At 35.6% G+C, this 16016-nt stretch overlaps 1 protein-coding gene across 6 annotated transcripts in view; it reads left to right on the plus strand.

The window, feature by feature from the left end:
* Positions 1 to 16016, plus strand: part of CDH18 (cadherin 18) — a 718124-nt gene that overhangs the window by 650850 nt on the left and 51258 nt on the right. For all 6 annotated transcript variants that reach the window (XM_046001013.1, XM_046001018.1, XM_046001019.1 and 3 more), the window contains exon 8: positions 2444 to 2580. In XM_046001013.1, the coding sequence (XP_045856969.1) occupies positions 2444 to 2580 (137 nt within the window). The remainder of the gene's footprint in view (positions 1 to 2443; positions 2581 to 16016) is intronic.

Raw genomic sequence — 16016 nt, forward strand, 5'->3', positions numbered from 1 at the left:
CAGAAAAGAACTAGCAAACAAAAAACAACACTTACTATTTGTGAACTTTTCTATCAAAATAGACTCAAGGTTTCCAAGAGAAAAAACCTTCGTAAAAGACCCTGAAACAAATGATATTTATCCATGAAGGCTTATCATTTGATACTTCACCGTAAAATGCTTTCAAATATTACCTCGCTTAATCCTCACAGTAAGATGAGGATGTGGGTCATATCTGCATTTTGCTTACAAAGGAAGTTCAAAGAGGTGATACATTAAGTCATGGAGCTTAGAAGTGGTTTAAAGATTTATAAGCATCACGTTTACTTGGTTTACAAACCTGTGTTAATTTCTTTATTGCTTGATACCATTTTCACACAATATGCTGGATCTGTTGCAGAGACAAATTTCCGTAGAGTTCATCTTTGCATTCTGAATCAATCAAGGCCAGGATGTACATCTTGTAGACAGAGAAAAAGAACACAAATGTTTTTCAGTGTCCTTAAGAGGTTATGGTCACTAAGGTATTGGAAAATCAGGAATTTTATTCTTGATAAAGGCCCCAACACATTCTTCTTTCTTTTCTATGTATGTTCAAGAGCCTATCTGTGTATTAGCCTTTGAAAAAGCACCTCGAGCCCCTGCTGCTACAAAGAGAGTAGTGACAGGTTCTCACGGGCTTAGTTGATGATATTATTAAACCGATCTTCATTCCTCACCTAAGTATATTTTATTTTAAAGCAAGCACTTTGGGCGCCTTGGTGACTCAATGGGTTAAGCCTCTGCCTTTGGCTCGAGTCATGATCTCAGGGTCCTGGGATCGAGTCCCACATCGGGCTCTCTGCTCAGCGGGGAGCCTGCTTCCTCCTCTCTCTGCCTGCCTTTCTGCCTGCTTGTGATCTCTCTCTGTCAAATAAATAAATAAATTCTAAAAATAAATAAAGTAAGTAAGCTCTTTTTATTCAAGTGTAACTGTATATATAAGGGCAGTCATGTTGACTAGAGCATTAACATATGGCTGAAGGAAAGAAATTCTTTCTGTATTTTATGTACAAGCTACAACGGGAAGTTTCTCTTTCTCTTTTGCTCTTGCTAGTCTAGTAGCCAATACAAGAAAATCACCCCCCACTTCTGCAGCCAGATCTAAGATATCTCACTGTTTCTCGTAAAATTATTAACTTATGTACTTTCTAGATGATTTATAATGCAACTCTCTTTAATGCTAATATTTCCAGACTGATCAAAATCACTTCTGAAGCCTTGTTTTGTTTAGAGTTTTACCCTTGCCTCTGATTTTTGTTTTGTTTTGTTTTTAAGGTTTTATTTATTTATTTATTAGAGAGATTGAGAGGACAGGTGGGATGAGGGGCAGAGGGAGAAGCAGACTCCTTGCTGAGCAGGGACACTGATGCTGGACTGGATCCCAGGATCCTGGGATCATGACCTGAGTCCAGGGGAACTTGATCCCAAGATCCTGGGATCATGACCTGAGCCAAGGGCAGACCCTTAACTGATGAACTAACTACCCAGGAGCCCTTTGTCTCTGATTTTAAACTCTTAGTATAGAACATGTTAGTTTGCAAATTCTTTCCTTTTCCTTTCTGTTTCCCTAACTAATACATGTCTAATTCCCAGGTCTTATTATTTCCTCTTCTAAATATCCTTCATTTCTTCCTTGTGCTCCCTCAAATAAATACTTTTTGAATGAATAGATAAAACCTTAAATATTGTCTACATTTTTTAAAAATGAACTTATAAATATTACTTAATAGACTTAATAGACTTAAATTATATTTTAATCACTTTCCCTAACTAGCTCTGTGATGCTGAATAAAATTCTTCATCACTCTGCATCTCACTTTCCTCCTTTTTTGAAAGGGGTTATTAATAATACTTGTCTCATGCAGTTGTTTTGAGTTTATAATGAGCTATAAATAACTCATGTTTGAGTATTTCTTTTCAGTCTTACCTATCATCCCTGGATAGTCTTATATGAAGAGAGAAAGTAGAATTTATCTTTGAACCTCAGCTATAATGAGATTCCAGGATAAACTAATTCTGACCTCTTCTATTTTCCTAAAAATTGTGTACATATAGCAATGAGAATTTTCATTTTTTCTTCCAAAGTACTATAGACTTCCCAGAGTCTTACTAATATTTAGTTATTAATCCCAATGTTCCTACCGTCTACTATTCTATTCATGGAATTCAAAAAGGCATTTTTTTAAAAAATTTGAATTAGTAACTTAATTAAACATTAATTAGGAGTTAACAGATAAAAATAATTTATGTCAGCTCTATGCAAATATAAAGTTGCCAAGCAAATCTTAGGAAGCAAATACAGAAACTAAAAATATACATTTAAATATTTAAATATGTCTGATTTAATATCGCTGTTGTCTTAGTTTTACTTTCTTCATTATGTAATCAAGTGAAAAGAAGAGTTATCTGTTTTTTTCCCAAGGTACTTCATTGACTACAGTGCTGAAGATGATAGATGTTTCAACATTGATGCCAATACTGGAACCATTAGGACTACAAAGGTCCTTGATAGAGAAGAAACTCCATGGTACAACATCACAGTGGCTGCCTCAGAAAATGGTAAACTACTTTATGTCTCATAAAAAAAGATGTCACTTGTACATAAAGATTTATACCAAGTTTTTTCTCGGGAGCGGGACTCTCACCATTTTTATTTGTGGTGCTGGCATCCAGCATCTCACAGAGTGTACAGAACATATTAGATGCAGTTACTCATTGTCAGATGCAATGAATAAATCTCATTTTTTTTACTTTAATCCCAGAATACTGGTGGAAAATTGACATCACAGAACACTTCAACCCCATCCCTGAGTCTAAAGTATCTGGTTTGCCTCATAATTGTGAGGCTTGCTCTCTGTTTTTTTTCCATTGCTTGCCTACCATGAAAAAAAAAATATTTCTGTGAGCATTAATATGAAAGCTTTTTGTAGACATGTTTTTATTTCTCCTGGGTATATACCCTGAAGTGAAATAGCTCAGTCACACAGAAACTCTATTTAATTATTTGATGAACTGCCAGACTGTTTTCCAAAGTAGCTACATTTTACATTTGTAAAAGCAGTGGAGGGTTCCAGGTTCTCTGCATGATTACCAGTATTTGTTATATATCTTTTGATTAGCATCATTCTAGTGGGTGTGGGTGATAGCTCCTTATAGTTTATGCACTTCCATAACATCCTCTGTTACCAATCAATATTAGACTACTCTAGCCTTTTATAACCTGCCTGTATTTTTAAGTTTTTACATCTGCAAAATTAGCTCAAGTGGCTTCCATTTAGATAATTTTTTCAACATAATATTCTCTTTGAAAATAAGCATACACTAATTACTTTTAAATGACTGTTATAAAGAATACATGAGTGGGTTCATTTATGATCATTCTGGTTAATTTTCATTTTCAAAACAGCCAGACTAGGAATAGAATTGCATGCTTTTTGTCACCTAATGACAATTAAATGACTGTCAAATGATAAGAGCTAATTCAATATTAGTTAAAAAAAATAAAGGAATTAATAGGTTTATATATCCAAGAAATGGGAAGGGCATTGAAAAGATTCAGAAAAGATTATGCACTATTGGGGAACAGGCTCTGTGTATAGAAGACTGAAGGGCAGAATCCCTGGAGAAAATGATATTTGTGAGAAAAAAACAGAAACTTACTTTAAAAGAAGCTCACATGTAATTCCAGAAGCATTTCAACCAGAAACCATACTTTAGATTACTTCTAAATCTCATCTTAGCCCAAATAATATTTGCATCAAATAGAAACTAATTTGTGACTATACATGAGTTCATATATACAATGAAAATTATATTATTTGCAATGATCACCAAAGGAAATGCTCCTTTTTACTTAAGTCACATCTTAAATATATACTAAATAAGTTATTTTTATTTTTTTGTTAGTACTGCATATGGGGAATGGTTAATACCTATCTATTAAGTAAAGCAGTATAGTAGATCATATTATACTGGATTATATAGATGATAATTTAAAAAAATAAAAAAGCCTTAGGGACACCTCAATTAAACATTAGTAAAAATAATTTAATCCTGATTATAAATAGGTATGTAGAAAGAATGAGCAGTAGATAAGGTTTTATAGCCATGTTGGCGACTTGCTTAGGAAGTGCACATTCATACACGGATTGCTTGGCATAAGTGTCTTATTGAACATCACTGGGGGCCCTTCTATGTACAGTTGCTTGTAAACATTAATCTCAAATTCAGCCACACTAGCAAAGTATTTACTAATATATCCTGTTTTGGAAATGTACTTGATGTTTTTTATAAATGATTTTTTTAAGACCTTATTATTGTTATTTTTTTTTGTAGAGCAGTTTTAGGTCTACAGCAAAATTAAGCACAGAGAGTTTCCAAATAGCCCCCACACCTACACATGCATCACATCCTCCATTATCAACACCCTCCACCCGAGTGATGTACTTGTCACCTTTGACACATCATCATCACCCAATGTTTGTAGGTTACAACCACCCAATGGTTGTAGGTTAGGTTTGTGGTGTTCTGTGTGTTTAGATGAAAGTATGGTTGTATGTATTCATTATTATAGTATCACGCATAGTATTTCCCTGCACTAAAAACCCCATGTGTACTGCTCATCCATCTCTACTTACCCTGACCTCTGGTAACCATTGATTTTTTTTTACTCGAACAATAGTTTTTCCTTTTCTGGAATGTCATATAGTTTTAATTACATAGTCTATACCCTTTAAGATTGGCCTCTTCCATTAGTAGTAAGCACATTTAAAGATTTTCCATGTCTTTTTATAGCATACATACTGAAGGACATCTTGGTTGTTTCCAAGTTTGGGCAATTATGAATAAACTACTGCAGCAAAAACATTCATGTGTAGGCTTTTGTATGGACGCAAGTTTTCAATTCTTTTGGGTAATACCAAGGACTGCAATTAGTGAATCAAATGGTAAGGGTATGTTTAGCTCTGTAAGAAACTGACAAAGTGTTTTCCAGGGTTGTAGCATTTTGCACTCTCCCCAGCAATGAGTGAGAGTTCCTGTTTCTCCACATCCTCGTCAGCCTTTGCTGTTGTTAGTGTTCCCCAGATTTGGGTGAACCACTCTATGGTATAGAGTGCTATCTCATCGCTTTAGTTTGCTTTCCTCTGATGACACATATATGGAACATCTTTTCATGCACTTATTTGCCATCTGTATGTCTTCTTTGATGAGGTGTCTGTTAAGGTCCTTGCCCCACTCTTTATTTTGTTTTTTTTTTTTTTTTCTCATCAGTAAACTTTAAGAGTTCTTTATATATTTTAGAAAATAATCCCTCAGATTTGTATTTTACAAGTATTTTGTCCCAGACTATGTCTTGTTTCTTCATTCATTTGACGTTATCTTTTGCAGAATTGAAATCAGGTTTTTAAAACTCTTATTAATGTAAGTTTCTGAGGAACTTGGTGTTCTATTGAATGACATTTAGAAGTTACTATTTCAAAGAACTCTTTTTTGGCCTACCTAGAGTGTTGTGCAAGTAAGAGAAAGGTGCCCCCTTCTGGGAAGATGAAGCAATGAAGCAGGATTTAAGAGAAAATAAAAAACTAAAGAGTTCTGTATACAGAAAAACAAACAAACAAAAAAAACCCTTCCTCCAAGTAAATGGGCCACATGCTAAGGGACCAATGTGAGAATATGGGGTATCATAAAAAAGTGTGTGGGCCTCTGAACATGTAGGTAGGGCCCCAATACAGTGTAGCTCTTATTTACATGGTGTTTTAAGATTTTAATTTATTTATTTGACAGAGGGAGAGAGATTACAAGTAGGCAGAGAGGCAGGCAGAGAGGGGGGCGGGTAGCAGGCTCCCTGCTGACCAGAGAGCCCGCCCGATGCAGGGCTCGATCCCAGGACCCTGAGATCATGACCTGAGCCAAAGGTAGAGGCTTGTCCCATCGAGCCACCCAAGCACCCTTACATGGTATTTGATTCTGCTTTCTTTTATCCTTTGGTTCTAAGTCCAAGTGACTATTCAGCTGCCCAATCATATGGTAAAGGCAGAAAACATGTGTCTTGCCAAGACATCCTTCCTCCTTCCCTGCTACCACTAAACATAGCTGATAGCTGTCTTGCTTTTGTACAGTGTGCTTTTACAGAAATATCATCCTAATAAAAATCTCTGAAATAGAGAGGACAGGTAGTATTTTAATTTTATAGATAAGGAAATTGAGACTCATTCAAAATATGAATCTAAATATTTTGGCTCCTAGATCTATGCTCTTCTTAATATGACTCTTAAGGGAAGCTGCTATTCATTGAATCCAGGTTTGGATCACATATTTTAACTAATTGATGTTTATTTTATTAATTCATTCTGTGGCAGAAGATTATTTCTACAATTTTAAGGAAGACACTAAGAATCAGATGAGTTCAATAAACTGCCTTCGATTAAAGAAGTAAAAAGTGTATTCTTATGTATATCACAGTTCTTGATAAAGAACGTTTTTTAAATTAATACGTGGAATATTTCTGTTACAGATAGCAATGCCTTCCCTCCATGTAATCCATAATTTAGTTATTTAGAATTTTCTGTTACATTTCTGGTTTTGAGTAACCAATAACCCCATGATGTCTGTAGGTCAGAGGTTCAGGTAGGTTCAATTGGATTCCTTGCTTAAGTTCTGTCAAGACTGAAGTCCTGTGTCAGCTGGGCTGGGCTCTTACCTAGAGGCTCTGGGAAAGAAATTGCTTTAATGTGCATTCTTCTTGTTGCCTGAGTCTACTTCCTTCGGATGTAGTTACACTGAGTGAAATAAGTCTATCAGAGAAAGACAAGTATCATATGCTCTCCCAGATATGAGGAATTTGAGAGGCAGGTGGGGGGATTTGGGGGGGGGGAGGGAAGGAAAAAATGAAATAAGATGAAATTGGGAGAGAGGCAAACCATAAGAGACTCTTAATCTCACAAAACGAACTGAGGGCTGCTGGCGGGGAGGGGGGTTGTGGAGAGGGTGGTTGGGTTATGGACATTGGGGAGGGTATGTGCTTTGGTGAGTGCTGTGAAACGTGTAAGCCTGACGAGTCACAGACCTGTACCCCTGGGGTGAATAATACATTATATGTTAGTAAAAATAATTAATAAAAAAAAATTTTTTTTTTAAGTTTAGTTTTGAAGTATCCATTTTCATCCCTTGTCAGCTGGGGCAGCTTTCTCCTCCTAGAGGCTGCCTGCATTTCTCCTCATGTGGTTTTTACCTCCTTCAAACAAACAATAGTGTGTCAAGTTCTTTTGCTGTTTTGAATCTCTTTGATTTTCTCTTCTGCTACCAGCTGGAAAGTCTTGTTTTCAAAGGTATCTTCTGGGCTGCTGGGTGGCTCAGTTGGTTAAGCAATCACCTCTTGATTTCACTCAGATCATGACCTTAGGGACTGAGGCCCATATCCATTGAGCCTGCTTAGGATTCTCTCTCTCCCTCTCCCTCTGCCCCTCCCCACCCTGCACTTGCACATGCATGCTCTTTCTCTAAAAAAGTAAAAAAGGAAAAAGAAAAATAAAGGTATCTACCTGATTAGGTCAGGCCCACCCAGATAATCTCTGTATTTTAAAGTGAATGGAATTGGGACTTTAACTACATTAACAAAATCTTTTCACAGCAGTGTCTAGATTCATGTTTGGTTGAATAACCAAGGAACAGGAATCTTATTCTGTTGTCTTTAGAATTCTGCCTACTATGACCCTAAAATATCTTAAAAAAAAAAAAAAGAGAGAGAGAGAGAGAGAAATGAAAGCTTATTCTTTTTACTGGATAACAAATATTCTTTCAGGGTTGTATGCTATGGCTTACTTTTCCTCTTATATGACCCACTAGTACAATAGTGGGACTATTAGGCACTCAATAAATAGTTATTGGTATAGTTTTCCAGAGTAAATAGCTACCATCTCCCTCATTTCCTTATTTATGCCTAAAGTCAAGATAATGTATAATTTTATCCACATTGCTTTTCAGAAGTTGACTTTATGGTCATAATTTACTAATCACTAAATCCAATGAGTATTTTTCATTTCTGATCTCTCCCTGACTTCTTTGTGATAGTTGACTGTATTAATCACTCTCTTTTCACTTGTTTTCTACTTTCTTAACCACCCTTCTAGTACTTTGGTATGGTATAATTTATCATTTCTATCCTAAACTACACATTGATTAATTCACTCAAAATGTATTAATAATGGTTATTTGCTAGGTTGTGTCGTACGTTAGGCACTAGGGATATTGAGGACCCTGTTTCACTTTTGAGGAGTTCAAGAGGCTCATGCAGAAGAAAAGGTAAATGGATGATTGCACTATGGATAATTATTGTGACAACGTTTTTAGGGGCTAGAGAAACATAAAATTGTGGTAGTTTATCCTCCCTAAGAGGATCAGTGAAGGTTTCATAGACAGGATAATGCATGGATTCAGTTTTGAGATGAAGGGTGAGTAAAGGTTAGCCTGCATTCTGTTTCCAACTATATCTGTATTAGTCAGGGTTCTACGAGAAACAGAACCAATAGGATTCAAATCTAGAAGGATTCAGAACCAATAAAGAGATTTTTTATTTCTTTTTTTAAGAAATTGGTTCATAAGGTTATGGAGGCTGGGAAGTCAAAACTCTGCAGAACCAATATCCCAGTCAAGTTCAAAAGCCAAAACCAGAAAAAGCCACTATCTTAATTCAAAGGCAATCAGACAAAATAATTTTCTCTTATTCAAGGGAGGGCCCAGTCTTTTTTCTAGTCAGGTCTTCAACTGATTGAATAAGGCCCACTCACATGGTGAAGAACAATCTGCTTCAATCTAGAATTTTTTAAAGTGATTTATTTATTTATTATTTTAAGTGCTCTCTGCACCAAATGTGGGGCTCAAGCTCATGACCCCAAGATTGAAAATCACATACTCTACCAACTTAGCCAGCCAGATGCCCATTTAGTTCACCAAGTTAAATGTTAATTTAATTCAAAAACACCCTCACAGAAACAAACAGAAAAGTGCCTGACCCGATATCTGGGCACATGATGGTTTAGAAAAACTTGTTGTAGTATAGTATCTAGGGTTTTATCATGCTCCCTAGGTGATTTTCATAAAAGTTAAGGCTTGAAAACCATGGGCTTACATGATTCTAAAGCAAATTATTATTAAGAAACTGCTTCCAAACACAACTTAATTTATGTCATAGCTCCATTTACTACTAATACCAAAGGCAGAGCTATACATGTATGTCCTGAATTTTTCTTTATAACATTTGGCCTTCTCTGTTCTCAGCTTAATTCCCAGAAAAATGTATATCATACTTTTAGTCACAGATACTCAGGCCATGTTCTTTGAATAACTGTGTAATCCTTTCATCTCTTAATGTCCTCTGCTCATTCTGTTCTGCTTTACAAACCTCTGTTTACTCTTAAAAACTATTTCACATGTCACAACATCTGTGAAATCCTCCTCAAAATCTCAGGCATATTTTACAGCTCCTCCTTCTTTATTCTAACTTTATGCATGCCTTAAATTGAGCACTTGTCACTTATTAGGTTTAAATATGGCGCATCACATTTTATTGTAGTATTTTTCCTGTCTACTAGATTGTGAACATCTCAGATCTAAAAATCAGGTCTAATGTATCTTTAAACTAGTATTCACAAATACTAAGAACATTTCCTGACACATCAAACTGTTAGATACATGAATACTTTTTGTCCTTCAATCCTGTATCTACCTTAACTGCCCCCAAACTTTGTGACTTACTACACAGTTCAAAGATCACTAAATTATATATATTTCCCATTTTGCCTAAAATATCCTATTTCTCCTTGTTCTGTGCACCATATGTAAGAGCTTATCCTGATTAAAATGGGACCCTCAGTGTTCACTGCTTGCCTGATAGATGTATTTCCAAAGGAGCCAAAGTCAGGGAGCTGCTACTGTATTGATACTTCTAATGAATCTGAAAGTTTTGGGCTCTTACCAGAGTTCACGAATTAAACAACACTGCTTGATGTTTGCCTCAGCTCTCCTTTTCACTTCTCTAAACAAATTATATGCATAACTCAGTCCAGAAACCAATGTTTAGTGCTGTTTAGTTGTTGAATCCTTCTTGTTTGTTTCTCAATTCTTATGCAACATTGCAAACATATTCAAAGATTAGTATCCATAAATTTCAAATTTAATCTAACTGTAACTTTAGATGATGGAAATTAAATGCTTTTATGGAGTATTTATTTATAATGTATATGTCTGTGTTTTAGTTACCTGTTGCCATGTAACAGATAAGTATAAAATATCTAAAATTAATTCAGTCTGTTCTAAGATTTAAAAGAAACTTATTTCCTGATATGAGGAAGTAGAGATGCAACATGGGGGTTTTGGGGGGGTAGGAGAAGAATAAATGAAACAAGATGGGATTGGGAGGGAGCCAAACCATAAGTGACTCTTAATCTCACGAAACAAACTGAGGATTGCTGGGGGTGGGGGTTTGGAGAGTGGGGTGGGGTTATGGACACTGGGGAGGGTATGTGCTATGGTGAGTTCTTTGAAGTGTGTAAACCTGGCGATTCACAGACCTGTACCCCTGGGGATAAAAATACATTATATGTTTATTAAAAAAATAAAAAAATTAATAAAAACAAAATAAAAGAAACTTATTGGTCCACATACCTGTAAAGTTCTCAGGTAAATTAGGTTTCAAGGTTACCATGATTATGTCCCTATCTCTGTTTCTCTGTGAGTTTTTGTTTTCTGTTTTCCTTGTTATTTCATCTTTTGCTTTAGTGTTGCTATATTATAGTAGCAAGCAACAAGGACTGTGCTTACTTGCCACATGGTAACAGAATGAATGGCACCCCAAATTGGATTACATTCATCCTCATTTACCATCCAGGGTGAGGTTGTCACTTCAGACACTCATTACAAATACTGCTCCAGGGGCACCTGGATGGCTCAGTGGGTTAAGCATTTGCCTTCATTTCACTTCACGATCCCTGGGTTGATGGAGTCTCACTATCAGACCCCTGCCCAGCCAGGAGTCTGCTTCTCCCTCCCTCTCCTACTGCCCCTCCCCCTACTTGTGCTCTCTCTCCCTTGCTCTCTCTCTTTCAAATAAACAAAATGTTTAAAAAAAAATTTTTACATATATATATATCTCCAATTAGGCCTGAAGTAATCTCCATTCACTGTTTTTAAAAATTGTATTTAATACATAATATGTGACCATAGTAGATAAATGATGGCAAAATGTATAGGGTTATTCACATTGGCTCAGGACCATCAAGGCTTATTTCTTATCTTTACCTGCAGGCCATTTCCATTCAAAGCTATTCAAACCTCTTTTGAGTTCTACCCATGGGGAGAATTTTGGTAAGGTAATAAGGTTCTAATTTTTGATGCTTTTTATATAATATGCCAATGCATTAAGGGTTTGTAAAAATTGCACTATCTCAATTTCAGTATCAAATTCTGGAAGAATTAAAACAAATTACATCGTTCAAAAGGAACTTGAAAAATTGAAACAATTATATGCAGCATTGCTAGATATTTCTTTTATACTTTTCCTGGCTCCTCAAATTTCCAATACCTTTTCCAGTTTCCTTACACATGTCAGGTCATCTTGCTTCTCTAATGCTTATCAAAAAGAACAATCAGAAAGGAGTTTCCGTAGTTTCCTGTTATCAGATCTAGCAGCCTCGCTAATACTGTGGGCATTAGTTTCCATAAATCTCTGGCTTCCTTCTGGGAATGAGGTCTCCCTACCATGTTTATGCCCACCACTCCATGCAGATCCTAAATCTTCACCTTTCTTTTTCACTCAGTCACGGAACTGTCAATTAATTCCTCTCCTATCTCTTCATTTCCCCCCTTCATAATTCCTATGTCCTCAAAAAATAGGCTTTAATTCTATCTGAAAATAAAGTGCACTCAAGCAAACAAAAACCGAGACTCTACCTTGGTCTAGTGTTTCCCTCAAGTTACAACTTCATTACCCCATTCCCTTTCCTGATAAACCTCTTGAAAGAGTTGCCTATATTCACACCCTGCTCTCTCTCTGTCTCCATGCTCTTTAAAATTCACTCTCAGGGGCACCTGAGTGGCTCAGTCTGTTAGGCGTCTGCCTTTTTGGCTCAGATCCTGATCCCAGAGTGCTGGGATTGAGTCCCACATCAGGCTCCTTGCTCAGCTGGGAGCTTGCTTCTCCCTCTCCTTCTGCCTGTAGTTCTGTTTACTTGTGCTTCCTCTCTCTCTGTCAAATAAATAAAAATCTTTAAAAAACAAAAAAACTCATCAAAGACTTGTCTTTATTACTTCACCAAAATTATCCTTGTCCTCCATATTCCAAAATATGAAGTCTAATTCTTTCCTCCATTTTCTCAGCAAAGCAGCAACATTTGGCACAATTGACAACTCTTTCAAGAAACAGGCTCTTACTCTGGCTTACATGCATAGCATTCTCTAGACACTCTTCTTCCTTCATTGGCTCTTCTGTCCCAGTGTGATTCTTAGTTCCTCCTCATCTCCCCATTCACTGAATAGTGGGGCATCCTGATTTCCAAACCTTAGACTACCTGGAGTTATTATCCACGTGATCTCATTCAGTCTAATGAGTTTCCATAACGTCTGCATGTAGATGACTCTCAAATTTACATATGCATCCACTTTTTCCCTGAATTCCATATTAGCCAATCCAAAATCTCTTCTCAGAGTTCTCAAACTCAAAATGCTCCATGTAAATAGTTTCCTCAAAATCTACTTTCTCTCTAAATCCACTCCTCCAGAGGCATTATCTATCCCAATAATGATGACTGTAGTCCAGATGGCTTCTGAAGATCACTCAGTGTCATATTTGGCTTCCCCTTTTCTCTCGTGCTACATTCCCAATTCGTCAGAGAGCTCTATTAGCTGTACTTTAAAAAATATCCATAAGTCAACTATTTCATAACACCATCACTCCCATCCCTGTCCAAATCACCACCCCTTCAGCTGGAATGCTGCAATAGCTTCCAAAATAGTCTTTGCACTTAACCCTAGCTTCTTTTAATCTATTATCCAGAGAACTACCAAAATGTTCCTTTTTAAATAAGAAGCACTATGTACTTCTTCTTCCAAGTTTTTATTTAAAGTCCAGTTTGTGCATTCAATGCAAATATTATTTCAGTAGTAGAATTTAGTGATTCATCATTTTTATGCAATATCCAGTGCTCATCACAAGTGCCCTACTTAATACCCATCACGTATTAGTCCATCCCCCTACTCACCTCACCTCTGGTAACCATTAGTTTGTTTTCTATAGTTAAGAGTATGTTTCTTGGTCTGCTTCCCTCTCTCTTTTTTCCTCTGTGTTCATCTGTTTTCTTACTTAAATTAGACATATGAATGAAATCATATGGCATTTGTCTTTTTCTGGCTGACTTATTTTGCTTAGCATAAATACACTCTAGCTCCATCCTCATCATTGTAAATGGCAAGATTTCATTCTTTTTGATGGCTGAGTAATATTCCATTATTGTGTAAACACACACACACACACACACACATACACACCACATCTTCTTTATCCATATAGCAGTTGATGGATATTTGAGATCTTTCCATAATTTGGCTATTTCTGATAATGCTGCTATAAGCATCAGGGTGCATATATTCGTTTGGAAAAATATTTCTTTATTTTTTATTCTTTGGGGGAATACCTAGGAGTGCAATTTCTGGGTCATAGGGTAGTTCTATTTTTCACCTTTTAAGGAACGTCCATATTGTTTTCCAAAATAGACTGCACCAGCTTGCATTCCACCAACACTGTAAGAGTGTTCCCTTTTCTACACATGCCCTCCAACATCTGTTGTTTCCTGTATTGTTAAGATAAGATATCCCCAAATAAATTAAGATTCCAAAATATGACACTTATAATGAATGACTCAACATAGACACACATATAGAAACTGTCAAACAAAGGATAAAGGTAATACATATCTTCTGTTTTTCCTTTATTTCTGAGTAAAGGGAATGAAAATGTGAAAACCTTACCATCAGAAATTTGACACTTCTTACAAATAATTTTAGATCATGTTGGCCTCAATAATTTTGTAATAACAGAAACATAAAATATGTGATACAGAAAAACTTTCAAACAACCAAAATTGAGAAAATACATTGCTAGTAAATAATTTAATTAAAAAAAAGAAAATTGGGGTGCCTGGGTGGCTCAGTGGGTTAAAGCCTCTGCCTTCGGCTCAGGTCATGATCCCAAGTCCTGGGATCGAGCCCCACATCAGGCTCTCTGCTCAGTGGGGAGCCTGCTTCCTCCTCTCTGTCTGCCTGCCTCTCTGCCTACTTGTGATCTCTGTCAAATAAATAAATAAAAATCTTTAAAAAAAAGAAAATTATCCCAAAAAGATGGTATAAGCTTCAATAAGGAATAATGAGAAAGTAGTACACATGAGGACACCTTTCTTTGTAATAATAAAACATCAAATTTGAAAGATTATCAAACCCACAAATAACATCATCATCATCATCCTCCTCATCCTCATCCTCATCCTCATCACTTATAGGCATAAATTTGAGAAACTTGATCCAAATTAAAGCACTTAAAAGTTATTACAATGTATAGAAAGAGAGTAAAGATGTTCCAGAGATACCTAAGCATGTTAATATTTCTGGGTTAAGAAAAGAAAATAAGTTTAGTATACAGATTTAGAATTAGAAGACATAACAAGGATAAAGCCTTAAACAAAGTACTGGAAAATAATATTAGAAGGAATAAAAAAAATGTTAAGACAAATTGGAAGCACACAACAAAGTGGAAAAAATATTTATTAATAACCCAAATAGTGTAATTGCAATAAACCCTCTTATTAAAAAAAAAAGTTACCATACTGAAGCAAAGTAAGGAAAAATAAAATCGTCTCATGCTACATGCTACTTGTAATAGGTACATATGGGGTATAAAGATATAGGAAGTTTTAAAATAATAGAATAATAATTTAATTTTAACTGAAAGAAATCAGGCAAAATGGTTAATATTAGACAGGATATATTTTAAAACAAAATGCTATCATGATAAGAAGGTCGTGTCGTATTGACATGTAGTGTATGTCACCAGAGTGATATAATCATTTGAAACTTATATGAACCTAATAAATTCTCTTCAAAATAAAACATAATCTTGGAAGAAACTGCTAATACATCTCTCTCAGAAATGCTTTATGAAAAATACCAAAAAAGTCAGTAATGATAAAAGTATTTCATAGAATAAAATAAAAATACTTGATACTTGAGTATCTGTCAAATACAAATATATATATTTGACTATATATATATTCTATATTTTAATATATAATGAATACATTTAAAGAATACATAACATTTTCAAATATTTTTTTTCTACTTATTTTAGAGAGTGTGAGCAGGAGAAAGGGCAGAGGGAGAGGGAGAATCCTGGAGCAGACACCACGCTGAGCGTGGAGCCCAACATAGGGCTTCATCCGGAGACCCAAGACCATGACCTGAGACAAAATAAAGATTCAGGTGTTCAACTGACTGAGCCACCCAGGGCCCCTAATGAATAGGCATACCATTGCCTATTCAAATGGAGACATATCATTTTCAAGCATACAAAGCAAAATATATCGACATTAATGACTTACTAAACCACATAGCAATTTTTTTAAAAATGTGTTGATGCAAGATATGTTTTCTAAGAACCATACAGTCAAATTGCTAAATACAGAGTTGTTTGGAAGTCAGTAGGGAGAATAGATGGACACCTCAACAAACAGGTGAAGACAAAGCTATGTTATCTGGCTCTGCAAAGAAAGTAAACTTATTTATGTACCTTACAACTATGCAAAATAAGTAATTTCAGCAGTAGAAGATGAACATTAAATCTTAAAAGAAATGCAGGATAACGTTACTGTGACTTCGGAATAGAGAACATGTAATAAAGATACAAATTGTTCAACCAATTAAGGAAGACACTGATAAATAAAACAGTGAAATTT

Source organism: Meles meles, chromosome 3, assembly GCF_922984935.1.
Source record: "Meles meles chromosome 3, mMelMel3.1 paternal haplotype, whole genome shotgun sequence".
In the NCBI taxonomy this organism is placed as follows: domain Eukaryota; kingdom Metazoa; phylum Chordata; class Mammalia; order Carnivora; family Mustelidae; genus Meles; species Meles meles.